The sequence below is a fragment of the Rhinopithecus bieti genome, unplaced genomic scaffold (assembly GCF_001698545.2).
Source record: "Rhinopithecus bieti isolate Rb0 unplaced genomic scaffold, ASM169854v2 scaffold_55715, whole genome shotgun sequence".
Lineage (NCBI taxonomy): Eukaryota > Metazoa > Chordata > Mammalia > Primates > Cercopithecidae > Rhinopithecus > Rhinopithecus bieti.
In genome coordinates, this window is record NW_016822769.1 from 337,647 (window position 1) to 362,034 (window position 24,388).

At 47.5% G+C, this 24,388-nt stretch overlaps 1 protein-coding gene across 5 annotated transcripts in view; it reads right to left on the reverse strand.

Moving 5' to 3' along the window:
* The window catches only part of FRMD5 (FERM domain containing 5), a 348,152-nt gene that overhangs the window by 24,111 nt on the left and 299,653 nt on the right, over positions 1 to 24,388 (reverse strand). For all 5 annotated transcript variants that reach the window (XM_017861042.1, XM_017861041.1, XM_017861043.1 and 2 more), the window contains 3 exons: positions 14,926 to 15,023; positions 11,089 to 11,212; positions 7,495 to 7,582 (listed from right to left, as the gene is read on the reverse strand). In XM_017861042.1, the coding sequence (XP_017716531.1) occupies positions 7,495 to 7,582; positions 11,089 to 11,212; positions 14,926 to 15,023 (310 nt within the window). The remainder of the gene's footprint in view (positions 1 to 7,494; positions 7,583 to 11,088; positions 11,213 to 14,925; positions 15,024 to 24,388) is intronic.

Below are 24,388 nucleotides of genomic sequence, written 5' to 3' on the forward strand. Positions count from 1 at the left end.
GAGGTGGGGGGAAGGGAGGTGGGGGGAAGGCAGGGGAGGGAGGCAGCAGAGGGCCCCCCTCTGCTTCTTTCACTCTGGCTCATATGGGCAGTGAGAGGCAGAAGAGCACCCCCACTAGAACCACAGTGGGGCGGGCTCTGGGTCAAACCGCTCGGGTCCAGCTCCGGCTCTGCCTCTCACTGTGTGACTGTGGCCAGGTCCTTAGTTTCTCCACGGTCAGACTCCTTGTTTTAGAATGAAGGTTGATCATATTACCTACCTCACAGGTTATGTTAGGAGGCACCCCACAAATGCTAGTGGCCATGTTTTTTGTTTGTTTTAGAGACAAGGTCTCACCATTTTGCCCAGGTGGGTCTTGAACTCCTGGGCTCAAGTGATCCGCCCACCTCAGCCTCCCAAAGTGCTGACATTACAGACATGAGCCACCACGCCCGGCATGTGTTTGTTATTAATATTATTATACCTGCTACTAGTTAGCTGAGTTTGTTGAGCTTAATACAAATCCTTTTTTAAAGAAATCTAACATTTTACCATTTTTCCTGATGTTGACAGATTTAAATTTTGCTAGCTAGGAAACAAAATGTGGGAAGTTAGAATGAAAAAAGTAGAAGTAATTCACTGTTAGGGGACCATGGAAGAGTGGGGTGATCCATGAATCTGAAGTGAGAATGGGAAGGGAACAGAGGCCACGACAGTCAGAGATCCACCCGAGTCCTCTCAGTGACCTGTGTCCCTCAGGCCAGAGCAAAGGGGAGATGTGGTCCCACAAGATGGGCGGTGCTGACCAGGTTGCCCTGCATCCTGCAGATACCTCAGAGCTGGCCTCTGAGGGAAGGCAGGTATTAGAGTTAGAGAAGCACAGCCTCTCCTAACCAGACTGGCTGCTTTGGAGCAGAGAGCCGGGAATAAACCCCAATGAGATGCCACATCATTTCATAAGCAATAATAGCACCTTGAACAATCCCAATTGTTCCCAATCTCATATGAAGAGAGCAGTTCTCCAAACTGCTTCAAATGCAATAGATGCAGATGAAGGCCACTGCAAGACCCTGGCACCTGGTGTCCGCAGGGGCAGGTGACAGCTGGGATGTTTGCAACTTGCCTCTGGCACATGAGGCTCAGCAATCAGTGTGGAAGGGACTTGAATTACAGTGAGAAATCTCACATTTGTGCTGGCATAAAAATATAAGCAGGCAGCCACTCTGACACCTTCCCTGGAACTTCTCCAGTTTCTTCTATCTGACTTGTCATTCTTGTTGTGAGCCTGTCCTTGGAGTTTGTGTGTAAAATAACAAGTTGCATGATAAAAAGAGGAGGGAATGAGGACAAGGTGAGAAGTGGAGTCAACAGTCGCCTGTTCTTCAGATCTCCCATTTTATCAAGCTGAACTCTCTTTTTTCCCTGTCCCCTTCCCATCCCTATGAAATCAGTGCCCACAGGACTGAGCCATTAGTAGAGTCAGGAGGTGGAATACAAACTAGGGTCCTGATAGCTATGCTGTGGATACTGCCAGCTACACTCTGCAGCAGGTAATAGTCGAAATAATCTAGTTCACTTCTTCAGTGGTAAGGTTAAAAAAATTGTTTTCAATTTCTCATCCTTGTGAAAAGAGCTTCTGTCTCAGTTTAGGATCCCAGCTCTGCTTCTTTGCTGTGACTTTACTTCTCTAAACCTCAGTTTCCTCATTTGTAAAATGAGGGCAATAATATATACCTGGAGAAATACTACTTCCATCTGATTTTAGGGAGATAGATCAAATATCTTACTGCTAGGACGTGGCCAACGGTATTCTCTTGGAGAGGGGATGAACATGCATTCCTTGTCATTCATGTGTATTCTCCTTGGAGAGGGGATGAACATGCATTCCTTGTCATTCATGTGTTTACATGGCCCTCGCCATCAAACTTCACCTGTGTCGGTCAACACCAGCAAAGTTCACCCTAAGATGATCACTCTGCCCAGGAAAGGATTTTTGGAAATCAAAGCACTGACTGGTTCAGAAGCAGGAACATCTGGCCACCATTTCTAGTCCCCACCGGTTCCACTTCCGGATTCAAAGTAGCCATCTGTCTCCTGCCACCCTAGAGGACACACTGGGTATGACTGAGTAGGCAACGCCTTCTTGGTTTTTAGGCCTCTAGGGTCATCCTGTCCCCTCTCTGGGGCGTGACTCAAAGTAATTCAGTTTTGATGAATGAAGCCACTATTTCTTATAAAACCCTCTGGAAGATGATTCCACATGCTCTACCAGATACCTATGCCCATTTCTGAAAGAGCTCACAGTTGGACGCTGAAGTCAGTCATGAAAATCACCTAGTCTGAATATACTACACTTAAACTTGGCCACCGTAAACTAGAATGGAAATGAAGAGGAGGAGGAGGAGGCACCCTGTAAGAGACTTGGTGTTACTCCATGACAGCTCAGAAATAGAATTCCTGGTGGAAACTGCACCAGGTGCCTTTGGTGAAGTTCTTCATTTCAGCAGTAAATCTAACATCCTACCTGCCGCACAGCCAAGAGGGGCCCACCCAAGGGTGGGAGAGCCATCATTGATCCTTCTTGTTCTGTTTCTCAGAAGTGAGGGGTGCCGGGCATGGTGGCTCATGCCTGTAATCCCAGCACTTTGGGAGGCCGAGGAGGGCAGATCACCTGAGGTCAGGAGTTTGAGACAAGCCTGGCCAACATGGTAAAATCCCATTTCTACTAAAAATACAAAATTAGCTGAGCGTGGTAGCACGCACCTGTAATCTCAGCTACTTGGGAGGCTGAGGCAGGAGAATCACTTGAACCTGGGAGGCAGAGGTTGCAGTGAGCCGAGACAGGCCATTGCACTCCAGCCTGGGCAACAAGAGTGACACTCCATCTCAAAAAAAAAGTGAGGAGAAACTCGTCAAGATGGGGGAAGGAGTTCTTCTTTAGACAGCTGGCTCGGTGGCTAGATTATGAAAGTAATGATTCCACTTTAAGGGCAAAGGGACAGTGTAATTTTATTTTTGTGGTTGATCTAACCTAGATCCTGTTGAAATCAATTTTATCCTGGTCTATACAAAGCAGACATAAAGACACTGGTGAACTTACATTAAATTTTTATAGGATGGTGATATGGTTTGGCTCTGTGTCCCTACCCAAATCTGATGTGGAATTTTAATCCCCACGTGACAGGAGAGGGGCCTGGTGGGAGGTGACTGGACCACGGGGGCAGTTTCCCCATGCTGTTCTCGTGATAGTGAGGGAGTTCTCACAAGATCTGATGGTTTAAAAGTGTGGCATTTCCCCGGCGTCCTCTCTTTTCTGCTGCCATACAAGACGTGCCTTGCTTCCCCTTCCGCTATGATTGTAAGTTTCCTGAGGCCTCCCCAGCCATGTGGAGCTATAAGTCAATTAAACCTCTTTTCTTTATGAATTACTCAGTCTCAGGTAGTTCTTTACAGCAGTGTGAAAATGGACTAAGACAGATGATATCAATATTCTTGTAGATCAGTGTCCTTCTGTGTCAGAATTGGCAATAAGTTGTGCTTAGTTCCTAAATTCCATCTCTCCAGAAGGAAGACCATGAATAGTAATTGAAAAAGCCCAGCATTGAGACTCAGATAACCCTGGGTTCCAGTCTCAGTACTGTATTACCCAGTACCTTTGGACATGTTAGTTGGCCCCTTAGAGGGGGCTTATCTCTCTCATACCACTTCTCGTCTGCATCTTCAGAGGCTCAGTATTCTTATCTTCAAATGAGGACAAGAATATCTTCTTGGCAGTCATGTTGTAAAGATTCAATGAGATAATGTATGAGCCTGGCATAGACAGACTCTCAGTAAAGAGTACCTTCAAGACTCTTAATAACAAGGCTGGGTATCTGTAACAGGCCTAACTACTCCATGAGGCTTAACAGGACATCTCCATAAGTTGGGCCCAGGAGGCCAAAGAACAGTGCTGCAGGAGACCCAGGCCAAACCACCAGTCTCAGGGCTACCTGGATGGAGCAAGACGGTGGCTCCTGAAGTTGGAGTGCTGTCAGGGCCAGGGAACAGATGTAGCAACAGACTGCCAGTGGTTTGCTTCATTCTCTTCCTCCAGCAGCTGTAGGCTTGGGCTGCTGGGGCTCTTGCCAGGAGTTGGGGGCTGAGGGTCAAGGCAGAGAATGCATGATGGCCTTGTCCTGCACTTTCGGAATTTGGGTGTTAGCTAATAGGGCTCTCTGGCTGTCCCATTCAGCATTTGTAGAATCTCCTCTTCCTGGTCCCAGGGCCAGACAAGGACATTCTGGGCAGAAAGAAACCATCAGTGTGCACAGGAAGAACAGCAGCTTCTTAATCAGTCCAGGGGACAGAGCCTAAGCTAGAGCGTTACTCTGCTCTCATTTAATTATCAAAATGATTCCTCTTCTTCTGTCCTCCCTAGGGCTGCATGCCCCAGATTCCCTGGGCCCAGTAATTGCCTCTCTGTTAATAGAAATCATCAGTATTTATTACACCAAGTGTGCCAGGTTATTTCAGCTCTTCTTGTAGCAGCATTAAGGCGAGCACTTGATAGCATATCACTCAAGCGACTCTACTTAATAACAAGAGTAAAGGCCCCTGAACCGTTCTCTTTGCTGGGAGAGCTGAGGAGTCATGGTCAGAGCCTAATGAGAGGAGCTGAGGGGCTCTGTGTGGGGTCTGCAATAGGGCCCTGGCATGGCCCCGGGTGAGGAACAGGCACAGGGCTCAGGAACAAGAGACCTGAGCACTCCCACCTTCCCCCAGCAGAAGTCTCCTGCGGAGTGTTCTTCCATAGGGTACATAACAATGGATAGTAACTTGAGTTCAAATTCTTGCTCTACCGCTCAGGGCTTGTGAACTTTGGCCTCCTGGAATGCCAGTCTTCTTATCTACAAAACAAGGAGAATAACATCTACCTCCCACAGCTGGCGTGAGGATTAAAGGAGAAAATAATGTGAAAAGACTCCACTGAGGCTGCCATGGGAGGCATGCTACAAACATCTCTTCTTCCCTACCTCCCTCTTTCTTTCCAGGAGTTGATGCTGTGGGATTGAGAGGGCATGACATATGTAACTGGGCCGCAACAGTGCCTGGTGTGAATGCTGGTTCCTCCCTGCAGCCTCTTCAGCCTCTCTGCATCCAATGATGGACAAACTCACCCGAGACAAGGCTGAGACAGGACTCTCACAGTCCTGGGGTGCTTGTGTATTTGGGTTGGAAACCAGGCTGGCTGCTACTATAGCTTCCAGACTCCCATGGGCAACGGTGGAGAATCCCTTTTCCCCCTTTAGTCAGTGTAGTGCTTGGGCTCACTGTCTGCCCATCTCTATGGCTTTTCAACCCTGCTCAGGGACCCGTCTCTGAAGAGGTAGATGCTATGTGTGGCCTCAAGGGGACTGGGCAGGTTTGGAGTCAAATGCAGAGGTAACCTGGCCCCTTCTGATGACCATATCTTCAGGCAGCTGTCTTTAAGGTCCTGGAGTGACTCAGCAGTTCAGGGAGCACAGTTATTGAACACATACTGTGTACTTTCAAGTGAGGCTCAGAGAAGCTCCCAAAGGCCCCAGTCAACAGGGGATGGGAACTGGAGCCCAGGGCCAGCTTATCCAAAGCTCTCTTCACTCCTGTGTGGGTGCCCCGCGAACAGTATCGGAGCAATTTATGGAGGGGTTTAAACTGCATCTGTTACACAGAGGACATTGTTTAGGAAGTTTTGCTAATGTGTAAATATCCAAATGTCGATACTCTGGTATAACAGGCATGAATGTGTTTTCTGACAGTGTGGCCCCAAGAACACAGGGGTTACTTTGCAGCAGCCTGTGCTAGTGGATAGGGAACTGTGGGGTAGGGAAGATGACCAGGGTTTCTGAATGTCAGGATGTTCTCAAGGTTCATAACTCCTAGGCAAGAATAAATCATCATCTTCTCACCAAGGGACGAAACGACACTGCTCTGTCCCTGTGTCACTGTGCTGTTCATTCCTGTTTTGTTTTTTTTTGATACAGACTCTCACGCTGTCACCCAGGCTGGAGTGCAATGGTGCAATCTCAGCTCACTGCAACCTCTACTTCCCGAGTTCATGCGATTCTCCTGCCTCAGCCTCCTGAGTACCTAGGATTACAGTCATGTGCCACCATGCCTGGCTAATTTTTATATTTTTAGTAGAGACAGGGTTTCACCATGTTGTCCAGGCTGGTCTTGAACTCCTGACCTCGTGATCTGCCCACCTTGGCTTCCCAAAGTGCTGGGATTATAGGCATGAGCCACCGCACTCGGCATCCCTGTTTGTTATGGGCTATACACTGTGCCCTCAAAAATTCATATGTTGACATTGTAACCTCCAGTACCTCAGAATGTGACCTTCTTTGGAGACAGGATCTTTATAGAGGTAATTAAGTTAAACTGAGGTTGTCAGGGTGGGCCCTAATCCAATATGACTGGTGTCTTTGGAGAAATCTGGACAGAGACATGTACAGAGAGAAGACAGCGTGAAGACACAGGCTGATGACAGCCATCCACAGGCCAAAGAGAGGGGCCTGGAAAGGATCCTTCTCTCAAAGCCCACAGGAGGAACCCACCCTGCCGACACCTTATCTCAGACCTGCAGCCTCCAGAACTGTGAGACAAGAAACTTCTGTTCTTTAAGCCACCCAGTCTGTGACACTTGTTACAGCAGCCCTAGGAAACTAAGAGACTATTCTTTTAATTTTTGCTTGAAACTTAGTATCCCCTCTCCAGTTAGGAAGAAAACCTTGATGTCTTCCTGTTCCTGACTGATACTGTTTCCTTCAGATCAGCTTGACAGTTGGTTTTACGGTGATACTGGACACACTCCAGTAATGGAAAGAGGCAGAAATGAGAAACTGAGGTAGAGACCAGCAGCGTCAAAGCAACAGGGACAGGAGGTGACATGAAGGGCCACAGCCACAGAGAGAGACCGGAAGGGGCCATGGGTCTGCACAGGCCTTGGCAGCGACTGGCTGCCCCCGCTCATCTCCAAAATGCCAGATGTGTGTGAGTAATTACAGAGGTTTTCTCTGGGCAGCCTCCCTGGCTGGTTCCCGTCTATCCCTCACAGGCGCATAATGGAATTAAATGTGACTCCACTGCAGTTCTGTGCAGTCACTTATGCCACTGCAGTCAATACAACCCACTCTTGGAAAGAAACTAGATTACAGGTCAGGAAAGGGTGGGCAGTCACTGAGCCGCCTCTGATCGTTCCCTGTGGGGGACTTCCACATCCCTGCTCTCTTCATTTCTACCAAATTACCCACTAGCTTTGGATTTGTTATTTAGATTGACTTTGCCTCGGTTCCTCTGACATTGATGTGGCACCACAAAATTATGCAGCATGGGATCCAGAGGAGTTTTCAAAGGAGGCATTTTCTCTGACATCTCACTGAAAGTGCCAGCCATGTAAACATTGAAGGGGGCCTCCGAGCGCAGGCATGGGGGCCCTTGCTCCTGACACCTTCTAGAGGAGGAAAGGTCACGGAGTCTTCAACCAGGGGGTCTTACCTTACATGGGTGAGGATCCACTCCATATGTTTCCAATGTCTGTGCTTTTCTTAAGAAGTTCAGCTCTGATGTTGCTGGTGTTTGACCACTGGAATAAAGAAAATGAGATGGTTTCAAGGTGTCTTGTTCCCACAGGTTCCCCTGAGGTAACTCTCTATGAAGACGTGCTCAGGGTGAGCCACACATCTCAGTGTTTCTAGGGTGTGCTCCCTGCTTGGTTCTAGGACCAACTTCAGAGACTCCTGCTAGAGTCTCTGACTGTCTTCAAATGTTTTCAGAGTGAGGCAGGCTACATAATGAATTACTTGGGCTGAGTGTGAACAATGGGGAGTGGTGGGGACTGTGCCAGCAGCACCCTAGCTCTGAGATTCCCATTACTGAGAATGCAGGGCCCACTACTTGGGAGGCTGAGGTGGGAGGCGGGAGGATCGCTTGAGCCCAGGAGTGCAAGGTTGCAGTGAGCTATGGTCACAGCCCTGTACTCCACCCTGAGTGACAGAATGAGACCCTGTCTCAAAAAAAAAAAAAAAAAAAAAAAAAAAAAAAAAAAAAGGATACTGATTTTTCTGTGGTATTTCACAATTTAAAATACTATGGGGTAAAACAAAATACATCTGTAGGCTGGAGGCAGATCATAGGCTTCCCATATGTGATCTGATCTAGACTGAAATATAAAGAAGGGGCTCATATAGCTGGTTGGTGCCACCCAGCCCTCTTCCTTTGCCAAAAGGAAACACAGGAAAGTAGGGTGAGGAGAGGCAGGAGACAGTACTGAGGTCCCATGCTCCACAACAGCTGTCTGTCCATAGGGTGATGACCATGAAAAAGGCAGAGATCAGCTCTGGCTCCAGGCCATCTGAAGGGCCTTTGGCATCACCCCTTCCCACTGCCTCTTTAGCAGGTGTGTTGATGGGCTCATTGCAGACCCAGTGGCAGAATCACCATCAGGCTCTTGCCTGGGTCCAGAGCCCTGCAAAGCAGATGTGCTTCTACAGATACAGGGTTGGCTCTGGTGAGGAGGGGCGGGCAGCTTGTGAAGTCAACATCTCTGATGGCTGGTGGGCAGGACTGCACATTGCTCATTTCGAAGCTTATCATTTGCCTCAGGTGATATGGCCAGGCAGGAAGATAAGCTGACCCCAAGGAGAAGCAGGCCGGATTCCCCCTAGTGTCCCTCTGGAGAGGCATCAGTCAGGCAGCATCTTTATGTGCCAGTCTCGTGCTACTTGCTGGAAAATATATGAAGAAACACAGTGTACAGTTTGTGCTCTCAAGAGCCCATATCACAGCTGCATAAAAGAAGCATGGATGTATTTTTACATTATGAAGACGAGGCAGGACCTGTGGAAGAAGTACCTGCGGAAGGGGGTATTACTATGAATAAAGACTTCTGCATCCACTAGCATACCTGAGGCACGTAAGGTAAGTTTGGAAAATATTTGTGTGGCAAGCAAAGGGCTGGCTAGAGCACTGCTTCCCTTTCCAGGGAGTGTCCTTGTTTGCAGGGGGAGTGGGCCCTGGGGGCTCCATTTACCCCTGGAGTTGGCCCAAACCTTCAGGGTCCTTAAAGCGGGCATCATTTCCTGGGGGATCCCCTGCTTTGAACAGCTTTCTGGAGGGCTGTCCCTACTATTCTGATGTCTCCTAAAGCCCTCCAAGCAGTTCCAGCACATCCCTGATCTCTTTAAAGGAACCTTGAGGACACTGCCCCCACCACCACAAGCCCGTGTTTATTCTGATTTTTACCACAAGGGGTCACTATTCCCTAACAGAGTGACTCGAGGAGCCGCGGGGTCCTGCACCCGAGAAGGCACACCCAGGGAGACGGGCGGGAAGCATGCAAGATTCCATTTGTTTGGTGTTGCCATTCCGCTGGGAGGGTCAGGAACCCCTCCTGTCACAGAGCATGGGCAGAGGGGTCTGTTTACAAAGGCGAAGGAGGCTTTCGGTTGTATTTGTTGGTAAAATCATCGAGTGAAGGGTTTCTGGGGGCCTGTGGTTAGGGAAGGAACAAGTTGAAGCTTAGTATTAGCATTAGAAATATCCAGCTCTGCTCCCTGTTGCCAGGCACAGTCTTTCCTCAGAACAGTAGATACACAAACCTTTTAAAATATTTTTTTTTTATTTTTATTTTTTTGAGACAGGGTCTCGCTCTGTGGCCCAAGCTGGCATGCAGTGGCATGATTCCAGCTCACTGCAACCTCCGCCTCCCGGTTCAAGCGATTCTCATGCCTTAGCCTCCTGAGTAGCTGGTATTACAAGCGTGTGCCACCACATCTGGCTTTTTTTATTTATTTACTTTCATTTTTAGTAGAGACAGGGTTTCTGCCATGTTGCCCAGGCTGGTCTCTCGAACTTCTGGCCTCAGGTGATCTGCCCTCCTCCGCCTCCCACAGTGCTGGGATTACAGGTGTGAGCCACTGCGCTTGGCCAACACTGCATTCTATATCCCTTTTTTTCCTCAGTTTGTCAGTTTGGGGAATCTGTGCTATACACCAAGTGGAGCCCAAACACCCTATTGCTGCTTTTAAAAATCAGGCTTTGTAGAAAATCCTACTTCATGTGTGTGAAAGGCTGCATTAATGCTGTTTTATGGTATTCAGCATATTCTGGACAAAGTGAGAGACGCTGAGAAAGATGAGGCGCCACCCTTGAAGCCACGTCTCCTCCACTTCCCTCTGTGCAAAGTCGGGGACTCCAGGTAGGGTATGGTGGGGGGCCTGAGTTAGGCGGGGCTGAGGACATAGTCCTGAACCAGAGCGCTCCCAATGCACCCTCAGCATTTATGAATCAGCTCCATCCTCCGCTGAGAAGCCACCTGTCACACTGTCACAGACTGAGAGCAGAGGCCTGCCCTTTTTCACATCCTCACTCAACCTCTCCTTTTCCTTTCTTTCTTTTTCTTTTTTTTTTTGAGATGGAGTCTCGCTCTGTCACCCAGGCTGGAGTGCAGTGGCGCAACCTCAGCTCACTGCAACCTCTGCCTCCCGGGTTCAAGCGATTCTCCCACCTCAGCCTCCGGAGTAGCTGGGATTACAGGCACCTGCCATCATGCCCAGCTAATTTTTGTATTTTTAGTAGAGATGGGTTTTCACCATGTTGGCCAGCCTGGTCTTGAACTCCCGGCCTCAGGTGATCCACCTGCCTCGACCTCTCAAAGTGCTGGGATTACAGCCATGAGCCACCGCACCTGGCTTTTTTCTTTCATCTTTTTTCTCTTATGCAGTTTCCTTTGTGTTTATCTTTTCCTTTTCCCCAGTTCATGCTTTCCTCTGTATCTTCATTAAATATCTTAGTGAGGTAAATGCCTTTCAAAGGCCAATCCCTCTCTGTTTCCCCTATAACACAATTCTCCCTTGTCTTTAAAGCTTCAGCCTATATCGCTCTTGTTGGAGAGGGAGCCCACAAGGCTTGTGGCTGTGACTTGTGCTGTCAGTGTATCACTGACAATGGTACATCCTGGGGTCAGGAAGGCTGGGGAGCATCACTCTGTGTCAGCAAACAGTCTGTGAGAGCGGAGGACACGTTGTGGAGCCTGTGTGCTCAGGCTGTGGAGAAGCCACAGTGTTCTGGGCCTGACTAAGTGCCACGTACCTGAGTTCTGTCTTGTGAATCTCGGCAATTTTCCTTTCCAGCTTCTCTGAATGTTTAGGGAAAAACTGGAACTTGGAGCTGTAGCCTTCAGGGTGTTTCCCTGAGTCATAATCCCCAATCTCCGCTTTCAAAAGGAACGTGGAAGAAAACAATTATGGAGACAGGTAAATCATCATTGACAAAGCAACAAGAGCTTAGCACACAGAGCAAAAGCCAAAATACACATCAGATTTACAGGAAACAGTGGATTTTGAGCACGGCTGTCAGCTGGTCAGAGGGCAGGCCCTTCAGGAGCATGTCCACCTTTGTTTTCCCAGGTGCACACATTGGGTTGGCATTCAAGTCTGTGCAGAGAGACAGAGAGCTGGCCTTGTGTTCTGAGATCACAAGTAAATTTACAATGAAAGAGCAGAGGCCTGCACTATGGTCCTCATCCATTCTGCCATGAGAAGAGGGTCTAGGAACAATGCTCTTTGTGGCAGCACAGGAAATGGTGAGCTTGATCAGAAAGGGAGATCCTCTTGGGCCTCAGCCAGATCAGAGGTCTACATCCTAGTTTGAGGATGTTAGCAGGGACACAATAAATTGATGAATGAGCTGCGATCCAAATTCAGAACTCAACCCTCAGTTCAAATCAAATCAAATGAATAATTTGAATAAATATTCATTAAGGGCTGACCAGGTGCCAGGTTCCTTTGAGCGGCCTGCAGAGTGGGAAGCCTGGCTGTAACCACAAAGTATCATTGAATTCAGAAGCAGCAAGTTCTAAGGCTCATTTCTCAAGTCCCTGCCAGGTGTGAGCCTTTCTCCTTCAGCTATTCACAGAGAGAGTTTATCTCTCAACCTGATGAGATCTCAGAGCAGTAAACTTTAGGAGGGCAGAAGACCCACGGTACTTTCCACACCCAGGTCAGAATCCAGCTTTTTCCACGTGAAGCTCTCCACAGGGAGGATGGTGGGTATGACAAAAGAAAGAGGAGGGGCCAGCTACTCTGTGGGTGCCCTTTTTCCTTCGAAGGTGAGAGCCACAACCACTTCAGATGTGAAGTCTTGAGAGAGAAGTAAATATTAAGAGGAACACGTGCCCTCCTCCCATGGCTGAATATTATACTTGTGGCTTGTACTTTTTCACTACAAACCTACTCACTGTGTCTTCCAAATTACTTGGGAACTTCTGCTGTTATCAAGAGACCAAAATCTGAAGTCTGGGGTGACCTTGAGCCTTGGAGTCTTTTTTCTTTTGAGACAGGGTCTCACTGGCACCCAGACTGGAGTGCAGGGGCATGATCATAGCTCGCTGCAGCCTTGACCTCCTGGGCTCAAGTGATCTGCCCACCTCAGCCTATAGCTGAGACTACAGGTGCACACCCCAGGCATGGCTAATTTTTTTTTTTTTTTTTTGAGACAGAGTCTCGTTCTGTCACCAGGCTGGAGTGCAGTGGCACGATCTCAGGTTGAAGCGATTTTCCTGCCTCAGCCTCCCGAATAGCTGGGACTACAGGTGCGCGCCACCACACCCAGCTAATTTTTTATTTTTAGTAGAGACGGGGTTTCACCATGATGGTCAGGATGGTCTCAATCTCTTGACCTCGTGATCTGCCTGCCTCAGCCTCCCAAAGTTCTGGGGTTACAGGCGTGAGCCACTGCGCCAGGCCTAATTTGTAAATTTTTTGTAGAGATGGGGTTTCACTCTGTTGCCTAGGCTGGTCTCAAACTCCTAGGCTCAAGTGATCTTCCCACCTCAGCCTTCCAAAGTGCTGGAGTAACAGTTGTGAGGCACTGTGCCTGGCCCAGAGTCATTTATATTGATTTTATTTAGAAAGTTCCAAGTGGAAAACATCAAGGTTGGACATCAAGTACTTTTTTGAAGAAAAACGAATGATTGGGTAAAACTATAGAAAAGACTAGAGTTTAAGACTCGACTTAGGTCAGGCCAGGCTTTCTCTTTAAAAACAAAAGGGGCATTCAGGAGTTCGAGATCAGCCTGGGCAATGTGGCGAAACCCCATCTCTACAAAAAAATAAAAAATTTAGTTGGGCGTGATGGTGCATACTTGTGGTTTCAGCTACTTGGGAGGTTGAGGTGGGAGGATCACTTGAGCCCAGGAGGTGGAGGTTGCAGTAAGCCGAGATTACACCATTGCACATCTGGCCCTAGGGGTACAGAGCCAGATCCTGTCAAAAAAAAAAAAAAAAAAAAAAAAAAATATATATATATATATATATATACACACACACACACATATACATATATATATATATATATATATATGATATATATATATATATATATCAAAAGGGGCATCTTTGGGTATCTTAAAATTATTAAGTACCTGCTGGATTCCCCACGTAGATGATTTTAAAAACAAGAGTCTCAGAAGTCAAAGTGGCAATGGGCTAAATTTTACATTCTTAGCACAGGCAGCCGGCCATGATATTTCTAGTGCCAGAAGGACTTTAGTTTCTTATTGGCAAGCACTTTCCAAGTTCTCTTCACAAAGTTGCTTCTGGGATTTCCAATTAAGAGTTCAGATTCTTTGGGGGAAACTTCATCATTTTAGTGCTATGGTCCAAAATGATCCAGTGGTAATGGCAGTTTCAGGCCTAGAGACTAAGAGAAATCTAGGAAGTGGCACTTAAGTGTGTCTGCATCTCAGAAGGGGATGTGTGTGAAGAGTGCGTATGTCTCCTACTGTTTTGCAAAAAAAGCCCATCTGGGCATCAGCTGGGTAAGCCTCAACTCTTACTTATTAGCCTGTTAGGAAATGTGCTTGTTACTTGGAAACACTTTCAACTTTGAGCACACTGAACTAAAAGGTTTCTGAAATAGATACTAGAATTCTAAGATGCTTCTTATCTTGGAGATTTGCCTAAGAGAATGGGAAAAAAAATCAAGCCTAATTACGCTCCAGAGTCTCAGGGACTTTCTCAACCAGGGGCCCAGGGCAAATCCCTAAAACAGAGTCAGAATGACTTTAAGGGACTGGTACTAAGATCTCAGGCACAGTTTAGGGTTGAGCGTTCAGTGTTTTCTGGCTCTAGGAAATCCAAGCAAAATCCTCTAACTTGACTGGGTGTGGCAGCTCACACCTGTAATACCAGCACTTCGGGAGGCTTAGGCAGGTGGATCACCTGAGGTCAGGGGTTCGAGACCAGCCTGGCCAACACGGTGAAACTCCGTCTCTACTAAAAACAAAAAACAAAAAAAAAAGTCGCCAGGCATGGTGGCATGCACCTGTAGTCCCAGCTACTCAGGAGGCTGAGACAGGAGAACAGCTTGAACCTGGGGGGTGGAGGTTGCAGTGAGCCAAGATCACACCTGTGCACTCCAGACTAGGCGACACTGCGAGACTCTGTCTCAAAAAACAAAACAAAACAAAAAACAACAAAAAACCCCTCTAACTTGAACTCTGTTTCAAGTTAGATGTTTGTTTGTTTATGTATTTATTTATTTGGAGATGGAGTCTTGGTCTGTTACCCAGGCTGGAGTGTAGTGGTGTGATCTCGGCCAACTGCAACCGCCACCTCCTGGGTTCAAGCAATTCTTGCACCTCAGCCCCCCAAGTAGCTGGGACTACAGGTGTGTGCCACCACACTGGCTAACTTTTGTATTTTTAGTAGAGACAGGGTTTCACCATGTTGGCCAGGCTGGTCTCGAACTCCTGACCTCAGGTGATCCGCCCGCCTCGGCCTCCCAAAGTGCTAGGATTACAAGCGTGAGCCACAGCAACTGGCCTAGATACTGTTTAGATTCAAGAAGGAGTCATCAGTGGTAACTGAAAATAATGTAATCAGTACTTGGCATGAAAAGCAAAATTATCCTGTCAAAAGTCATTACCTTGAAGGATGTAAGCTGCTAACAAGGCAGCATCCGATGTTTTACAGAGGAGTCGGCCGTGGTAGAGATCCCTTTTGATCTGGAGGAAGACTAAATACCTGGAGAGAAAACAGAGAATGAACTATAAAAAGATTTCTTTGATTGCTTTAAAGATAGAAATATGTGATGTAAGCCTATCAAAATCTTTGTCAGAATACTTTTACTACATTAAAAAAAAATCTTAAAACATATTGTAGAACAAATACATTCTCCATTCCCCTGGAAACTCTTTCAAGTACTTTGCCCTAAACTGACTTGAGGTTCAGTTCAAAATATGTCAGTTTCCTCCTGTAGCTCAAAACAGAAATGGCTGTTTCCTGGTAAAACCATCACCCCCAGTGCTGGGCTTTGGAAGGAGCCAGCCCCAGTTGGTCCGGTGCCGAAAAAGAAAACTATGCCATCAGAGACTGGCAAACTGGGCCCTTATCTGCCTTGGGTGCTGGCTGATGTTCCTTCTTAAGTAGAATGGCTGGTGAAGGAACTAGCCCAGGAAGAGTTCAGTCTCAACTTGCCAAGAGAATCTGTCCATATGTGGAAACAGCCTGCAGTTACCAAGGTCAACCAGACCTTTGAAATGGAATAAAGTGTAAGAAGACTAAGTCGCCAGGTGTGGTGGGTCACGCCTGTAATCCCAGCACCTTGGGAGGCCGAGGCGGGCAGATCACGAGGTCAGGAGATCAAGACCGTCCTGGCTAACTAGTGAAACCCAGTCTCTACTAAAATATATAAAAAATTAGCCAGGCGTGGTGGCAGGTGCCTATAGACCCAGCTACTCGGGAGGCTGGGGCAGGAGAATGGCCTGAACCCAGAAGGCGGAGCTTGCAGTGAGCTGAGATCGCACCACTGCACTCCAGCCTGGAGGACAGAGTGAGACTGTCTCAAAAAACAAAACAAAACAAAACAAAACAATAAAAAAAAGAAAACTGAGCCAAGATTGTGTCACTGCACTCTAGCCTGGGCAATCGGAGAGACCCGGTCTCAAAAAAGATACAACAAGGGGCACTGGTGAAGGAGGCATACAAACAATGCAGAAACCTGGGACCAGCACCTCTTTAAATACAGAAAGCTGTTGCCTCAGGTGAAAGCAGGATATCAAAAACAAGAGCAAACAGTAGCTGACATGTATTGAGGGCTTACGATCTGCCAGTCCAGGTGTTACACACTTTACATGCAATATCTTATTTAATGCTCACATAACACTTTGAGATAGGTATATTATCCCCATTATTCCAGATAGAGAAGCCGAGGCTTTAGAGATTTTCTCATGGATATACAACTAAGTGGAAGAGCCAGGATTCAACTTCAGCACTGTGAGATCCCTGAACTTGGCTCTTCATCACTATGATATTCTGCCCTCCTTGTGTGTCCGGAATTGGTGGGTTCTTGGTCTCGCTGACTTCAAGAATGAAGCTGCGGACTCTCACGGTGAGCGTTACAGTTCTTAAAGATGGTCTGTCCCCAGTTTGTTCCTTCAGACCTTCAGATGTGTCTGGAGCTTCTTCCTTCTGATGGGTTGGTGGTCGGTCTCGGTGGCTTCAGGAGTGAAGCTGCAGACTTTCACGGTGAGTGTTATAATTCATAAAGACAGCATGGACCCAAAGAGTGAGCAGCAGCAAGATTTAATGCAAAGAGCAAAAGAACAAAGCCTCCGCGGTGTGAAACGGGATGGAGCCACTTGCCGCTGCTGGCTCAGGCAGCCTGATTTTATTCCCTTATCTGACCCCACCCACAGTCTGCTGATTGGTCCATTTTACAGAGAGCTGATTGATCTATTTTACAGAGAGCTGATTGGTCCGTTTTGACAGGGTGCTGATTGGTGTGTTTACAAACCTTGAGCTAGACACATAGTGCTAGAGGGAAAAGTTCTCCAAGTCCCCACTAGGTTAGCTAGATACAGAGTACTGATTGGTGTATTTACAAACCCTAAGCTAGACACAGAGTGCTAATTGGTGTATTTACGATCCTCTAGCTAGACATAGAAGTTCTCCAAGTCCCCACCAGATTAGCTAGATAAAGAGTGCTGATTGGTGCACATACAATCCTCTGGCTAGATATAAAAGTTCTCCAAGTCCCCATGTGCTCAGGAGCACAGCTGGCTTCACCTAGTGGATCCTACACCTGGGCTGCAGGCGGAGCTGCCCGCCAGTACCCAGCTGCACCTGTACTCCTCACCTCTTGGGCTGTTGATGGGACCGGGCACCAAGGTGCAGGGGGTGGTGCCCGTCGGGGAGGCTTGGTCCGCTCAGGAGCCCACGGCAGTGGGGGAGCTCGGACATGGCCGGCTGCAGGTCCCCAGCCCTGCCCCGTGGGGAGAGGCAGCTAAGAATTTGAGTGCAGCCCCAGTCGGCCAGCACTGCTGGGGGACCGGCGCAACCTCCGCAGCTGCTGGCCGGGGTGCTAAGCCCCTCACTGCCCTGGGCCAGGGGCGTCAGCCGGCCGCTCCTTGTGCGGGGGCCGCTGCGCTGGAGCCCACGCCCGCCGGAACTCGCAATGGCCCAGGAGCACCATGCGCAGCCCCGGTTCCCGCCCACGCCTCTCCTTCCACACCTCCCTGCAAGCAGAGGGAGGTGGCTCCGGCCTCAGCCAGCCCAGAGAGGGGCTCCCACGGTGCCGTGGCAGGCTGAAGGGCTCGTCAAGTGCCGCCAGAGTGGACGCTGAGGCCGAGGAGGCGCTAAGAGTGAGGGCTGCTAGCACGTTGTCACCTCTCACTTGCACTATAAATGCTTTGCAGTTTCACTAGTTGGATGGACCCTGTCACAGTGGAATGGAATTGATGACTTTCCATTTTGAAATGTCTTCACAAGGAGTGTGGTCTTTATTGCTCCTCTTAGAAGACCTGTAAGATTATGAGGAACATCCATCCCTTGAGTGGGTCACCTAGGATGGTGGCTCCTTAGCCAGGGAGCATCTCTGGTGATTTAAAAACATTTCCACAGATTCTTTGGTAATCCTAATTTCATGAGGTAGCTTAATTCCTTCTCTTTGAGTGTGGCTTAGACTTGGTGACTCACTTCTATTAACAGAATAAAGCATGAGTGAGTGTCTGACTTCTAAGGTCATAAAGTCATTGCAGCTTCCTCCTTGTTCTCTTGCCCTTGGATCACTCGTTCTTCTTGAGGTTGCTTCAGCATTCCTATAGAAAGGTCCATGTGGTGAGGAACTGGGGCCTTTGCCAACAGTCAGCAAGGAACTCAGGCTTTCGGCCAACAGCCATTTGAGTGCCCCATCGTGGAAATGAAGTCCCCAGCTCCAGTCAAGCCTGTGGATCACTGCAGCCCCAGCCAACCTCCTGACTGCAACCTCGTGACTGACCCTAGCCAGAACCACACAGCTAAGCTGCTCTTGAATTCCTGACCCACAGACAATACTCTGAGACACTTAAATGCTTGCTATTTTAACTTTTATGATGCAGCATCCCTAGGGGAGTAATGAAAATGTAGTAAAATTCCTTTAAATTCTAACAGTCTGAACCAAAAAGAAATTGACCCCTCCCTGGATAATTGGAAGTTTCCACCGTTTCTGTTTTCAGGCTGAAGAATAAAATAGAGGATTCCGTGTCCACTTGACCATGTAAAAATGCTCAAGAGGAAGAGGGCTGTTGATGGTGCAACTTCCAGGAGGTGGTAGGAAGGGGTCCTAGCAGGTAACTCTGAGAGGCTCGGGCTTGGAGATTCATGCAATTAACAAACAGAAATGAGGGAGCAACCAAGCCTTCTTCTCTCTTCAGGGCTTACTACTCAAAGTGTAGCCCACATATCAGGGGTATCAGCATCACCTGAGAGCTTATTGGAGATGAAGAATATAGGCCCATCCTACACTTACACCTACACCATTTAACAAGATCCCCAGGTGATTTGTGTATAGATTAAAATTTAAGAAGCTGTCCTAAGAAAATTCAAAAGCAACCTTCTAACCACAGCAGGATGGACTGCCTTCCTCAGAGCAAAGGGAAGGTGAGTCTTAGTCTGGAAGTTAATAAGAACCCATCCTCTCACTCCCATCAACCCTACTCTGCTCAAATGTTTGCCAAGAAAAACTAAAGGAAAAAAGACATGTAGAGTGAATAGGATGGATCTACCAAATCAAGCTCGTCTTCACTCTGCTTCCCACAGTGAAATGCCAAACGGTGTGTGGGAGAAAGTGAGTGAGCACTTCTCTGCCTCTCACTGTTCCAACTCCCACCTTCCACAGGCTTCAGCAGGATGTGGATGCAAACCTTTTGCCCTTTACTCACTGATCACTCCCTGGACCTGGATTCATGCATCACATCTTCCATGTTTCTCTGCTTGTCTGTGTCCAAAATTCAGGGACTGTACATATTGGACTAAAGGAGATATTGCAAAGGGATAATATGGATAATATGGCTCTGGGCAGTGATTCTCAACGTGGCAGAGAGGGGAACATTTTCCAGGGGGAGCCCGTCAGAATCCGTATGTGTCGGGGGTGCTCCTATGGTTTGAAAAGGCCCCTTTGGGCCGGGTGCGGTGGCTCACACCTGTAATCCCAGCACTTTGGGAGGTCGAGGTGGGTGGATCACCTGAGGTCAGAAGTTTGAGACCACCATGGCCAACATGGTGAAACCCCATCTCTACTAAAAAAAAAAAAAAAGAAAAAAAAAAATTAGCCAGGCATGGTGGTGTAGGCCTGTAATCCCAATTAATTGGGAGAGGCTGAGGCTGTAGAATCACTTGAACCTGGGAGGCAGAGGTGACAGTGAGCCAAAATCGCACCACTGCACTCCAGCCTGGGCGTCAAGAGCAAAACTCCATCTCAAATAAAAAAAAAAAAAAAAAAGAAAAGGCCTCTTTAAAGTTTCTGATTTGCTCCCCGTCTCCTCCCACCCAAGGGAACATGATCCTGCTCACAATGAGAACCACTGTCTTTCCAAGGCATCATTATTGATGGCAGGTAATGGCCTCAGGTGAACTGGAATGGAAACAAGGCTTTCCACTGCTGGGCCAGGAACCTTTTGATTTCTGGTGATAAAAACAACTGCAGGGAGGTTAAAGGCAAGGCCACGGGGCATTCTCAGACAATGTCATAGAACTAGATGGGAAGAGGGAAAAGGGTACACCAGTATCCTTAAGAAGCAAACCATAGTTGAGGACAAGAGGAGATGAGCTCATGAAAGAATCAACTGACAGCTTCAAGAGAGCGAGCGAGCTGCACCGGGGCTCCCCCTCCCCTTTCTGCCACAGTGGCTTCCATCAAGCTTTGTGTTTGGTTCGTTTAAGGAGATAACCAATGACTCAGTGTTGTTGGTGGAAATATATTCCACATGACTCATAGCATCCTTAGACCCATTCACAAGAGACCCTGGCATGTTCTCCCCGGCCACACAAGGGCCTAAGGAAGACTATCTTGTTGCCTGAGGCACTATCTCCAGGGCCACTGTGTGTTGCCAGGCAAGGGATCAGCCTGCTGGAGCTGCCCGGTGCAGCCCTCCTGAATCTCTGAACCTCAGAACATTTCATAGCCAAGGAAATAGAAGTCCAGAGATGGAGAGTGACTTATTTGAGGTAACACAGCAATCAGAATCCAGGCCTTCTGACTCAGCCCAGTGCCTTTTCTAGCCCCATGGTAATTCACTCAGTTATCAGATTAGTCCTCATCCAAGTCAGGAGAACCCTTTGTCATCAGAGAGAAATTCTCACTGGGACCAAGGGAGAAATCAGTTCTAGACTAGATTTAGGAGAACAAGCTTGCTTCTGAGGAAAGTGGGTTTTTGGTTTTTAAACTCTGCTGATCTCTTTCTGGCCTCAGAGAGGCTTGACCTCACCTCCATTTTTGTTTGAATGCTAGTGTTGTCCTAAACTGATTGGAGTGTGAATCAGGACAGAATGAGCAAGAGCCTGCAAGACGCCAGGGAAAACCTGAGCTTTTGTGTAATGCGAACATCTCTCCAGGGTGTTGGCTTTGGCATAATGTTGTCTGATATCCCAGGGTAGGGATGAGCCCACAGGAAAGCACTGGAGGCTCCTGAAGAGTTTTTTCCAGAAGATCCTTTGGCCTCACCTTCCCTTCAAATAGATTCTTTTTCAAAGGGATTCTTTCCTTCAAATAGCTTCCTCTATTTACTATTTCCTTTTTCCTGACTATAATTATAGTCAGGTTTTAGTATGTCTTCCTCCCCCATATTAGACTATAAGCTCCTTGAAGTCAGAGACTATGTTGTATTTACTTTTAATATTCTTCTAGAGAGCCTAAACATCCTGTGCCTAGCTTATCCATCCGTCCATCCATCCATCATCCATCCGTCTGACACTTACTATATGTGCCAGGCACTGTCACAGGTGCTGGGAATGCAGTAGGGAACAACCCAGAGTCCTGTTAATGGAGCTTACATTTCAATGGGGGAGATGACAAAATAATAACAAAACAAAATAACAATAAAGACTCACATTTACTGAGTGCATGCTGTGTGCTCTGCTTCACATGCCCTCTTTCATTCAGTCCTCCCAGCAACTCTATGAGGTGACTACCTTTTTTTTTTTTGAGACGGAGTCTTGCTTTGTTGCCAAGCTGGAATACAGTGGTGCGATCTCGGCTCACCGCAACCTCCACCTCCTGGGTTCAAGTGATTCTCCTGCCTCAGCCTCCTAAGTAGCAGGGATTACAGGCACTTGCCACCACGCCTGGCCAATGTTTTTTGGTTTTAGTAGAGACAGGGTTTCACCATTTTGGCCAGGCTGGTCTTGAACTCCTGACCTCAGGTGATCTGCCCACCTTGGCCTCCCAAAGTGCTGGGATTACAGGTGTGAGCCACTACGTCTGGCTGGTGACTACCATTTTAATCCCTGTTTAATGGATGAGGAGACTGAGTGCTTAAGAGATACTGTTGCTTGCCTTGTCACAGAGCTAGTTAAAGAACAACCTGGGATTTGAAGCCAGCTCTTTCTGATTTCTTAGCCCAGGGGTTGGCAAACTACAGCCTGCTGTCATAGTTTCCAATGAAATAAAATTTTACTGGAACACAGCCTTGCTCATTCATTTATGTATCGTCTATGGCTGCTTTCACACTACAATGACAGAATTGAGTAGTTGCGACAGAGACCATATGGTCCGACAAGCCAAAAATACTTACTATTTGGCCCTTTACAGAAAAAGTTTGCCAATCCGTCTTAGCCTAAGCTAGGCTCAAATGATGTTCACTGAAGGAATAAGTGACCTGATGACTCCATTCATTCATGTATGTATTTATTCATTCTATTAACATTTTTTGGAGCACCTGTTGCGTGTCAGACATTTTGCTTCCTTGGACAGTGGGGTCCCATTTGCAGTCAGTTTGTTCTCTTACTTGATCTTCCCAAAGAGTTCATACACCTGCAATCCCTGTTAAAAGCCAAATCTGTTACCTGATTTCCCATTTTCTTTGCCTTGTCTCTAGCCTAGACAAGAAAAGCTGTCTATTACTTTAAAAATGACAAAAGAAATTAATCAGGATTTGGCAACTAAATTTATCATCTGGGAAGAAGCCAAGAGATAAATTGAAGCAAATTCTGTACTTCCTACTTCATCCCCTTCTCTCAGCCTGGCTTTATGGGAATGGCTGAGACGGTAGTGAAATTTAGGACCTATACTGCCTGGAAAAAACACACTGACAGCTAAATTAGTTTGGCAGCAAGGTGGGATGGAGGGCTGTAAGCCAGGGATGAATTATGGGTGTTGAGTGAGGCTGGGGCCAGTATCTACTCTCTTAAGATTAGTAGGGATGTGAATGAGGAGAAAAATGCAGCTAATTCCACAGCCTCACAGAATGCCCCAGGGAGGGAGAGGCACAAAGACTGCAAATCAGGCCCAGGCACCTGTGGTTCACACTCCTGACAATGCTGGAAAATTGCATACTAGGTAAAGAACGCTGCTGAGGTTGAGAGAGAGGGGAAAATTGCCCAAGATGGTTAGCACACATGCATGCAGATGGAGAGGAGCTCATTATCTTGCTAGTGTCCTTGAAGTCTGCTGACTTGGTGAGAGGCCTGGCCATGGTCCTAATGCTGTGCTTACCAGGACTTGGATGATTACCTGGGATAGCTTTCTCTTTCAGGACTCAGAAATTAGCTGCTTAAGTTTTAGGATTCTAGCTCGTGGGGAAAGGGGACAGAGAAGGAGTGGAGATTATTAGAAAAGAAGTGCCTTTCACATAAACAAGGGAGAAAAGCCAGTACTAACTGTACTTGTGCATGATGCAGAGCCCCTGGGGCCTATGGACTGTATAATGAATCTGGCAACGAAATATTGAGCCTTTGCTCAGTGTTAGGCTCACTGTGGGTGTATTAAGAAGCATAAGAGGCCGGGATAGTGGTTAATCCTCCCGACAACTCTATGAGGTAGATATTATTATCCCCATTTTATAAATGAGTAATCTAAGGTCAGAGAGGTTAAGCATCTTATTTCCAAGGCTATACAGCAAACAAGTGACATAAGTAAGATCTGAGCTCCCAGGTCTATGCTGCTTCTTGGGTAGGAAGGTCTGTCCATTCATATAAGATAGTGACACTGGATTTAGAAAATTGTATTTTTTTTTTTTTTTGAGATGGAGTTTCACCCTTGTTGCCCAGGCTGGAGTGCAGTGCCACGATCTTGGCTCACTGCAACCTCCGCCTCATGGGTTCAAGTGATTCTCCTGCCTCAGCCTCCCAAGTAGCTGGGATTACAGGCGCCTGCCACCACGACCAGCTAATTTTTGTATTTTTAGTAGAGATGGACTTCACCAAGTTGGCGAGACTGGTCTCGAACTCCTGACCTCAGGTGATCCACCCGCCTCGGCCTCCCAAAGTTCTGGGATTACAGGCGTGAACCACCACGCCTGGCCTGAAATTTTAAACATAGTGGTTCTACCCTTATCTACCTAAAGCCTTAGGTAGGGTGTCTATGATTTGGATGGATTTGGTTTTCTGAAGCAAAGCAAGAGCCACCTCTACTTCCATGTAGATGAGCAGAGCCCGGAGCTTCTATGCCTCGTAAGAGACATGAGATTTGTTTCTAGCTACACTCACTGTCTTCAGTGCTTCAAAATAGGTGGGCACACACTGCCCTATGCATCTGCAGGAAACAAGCCCTCCTGATCCTTCTGACTCCATCAGAAGATTTCCCTCAACTCCCATATGAAGAGCCCATGAAGAAGCCACTTTTCTCCCCGTCCCACTTCCTTGTTGCCTTTGCACTACTAATTCCTGCTTTTGCCCGCTCCTCTCCCCATTTCCTGATTTCCCCTCTTAGAGAAATTTTTGCTCCTTTCACCTGGCCTGCTCTTTAGATTGGGAAATGAAAATAATTCTGGCCGGGCACGGTGGCTCACGCCTGTAATCGCAGCACTTTGGGAGGCCGAGGCGGGCGGGTCATGAGGTCAGGAGTTCGAGACCAGCCTGGCCAACATGGTGAAACCCCATCTCTATTAAAAATACAAAAATTAGCTGGTCGTGGT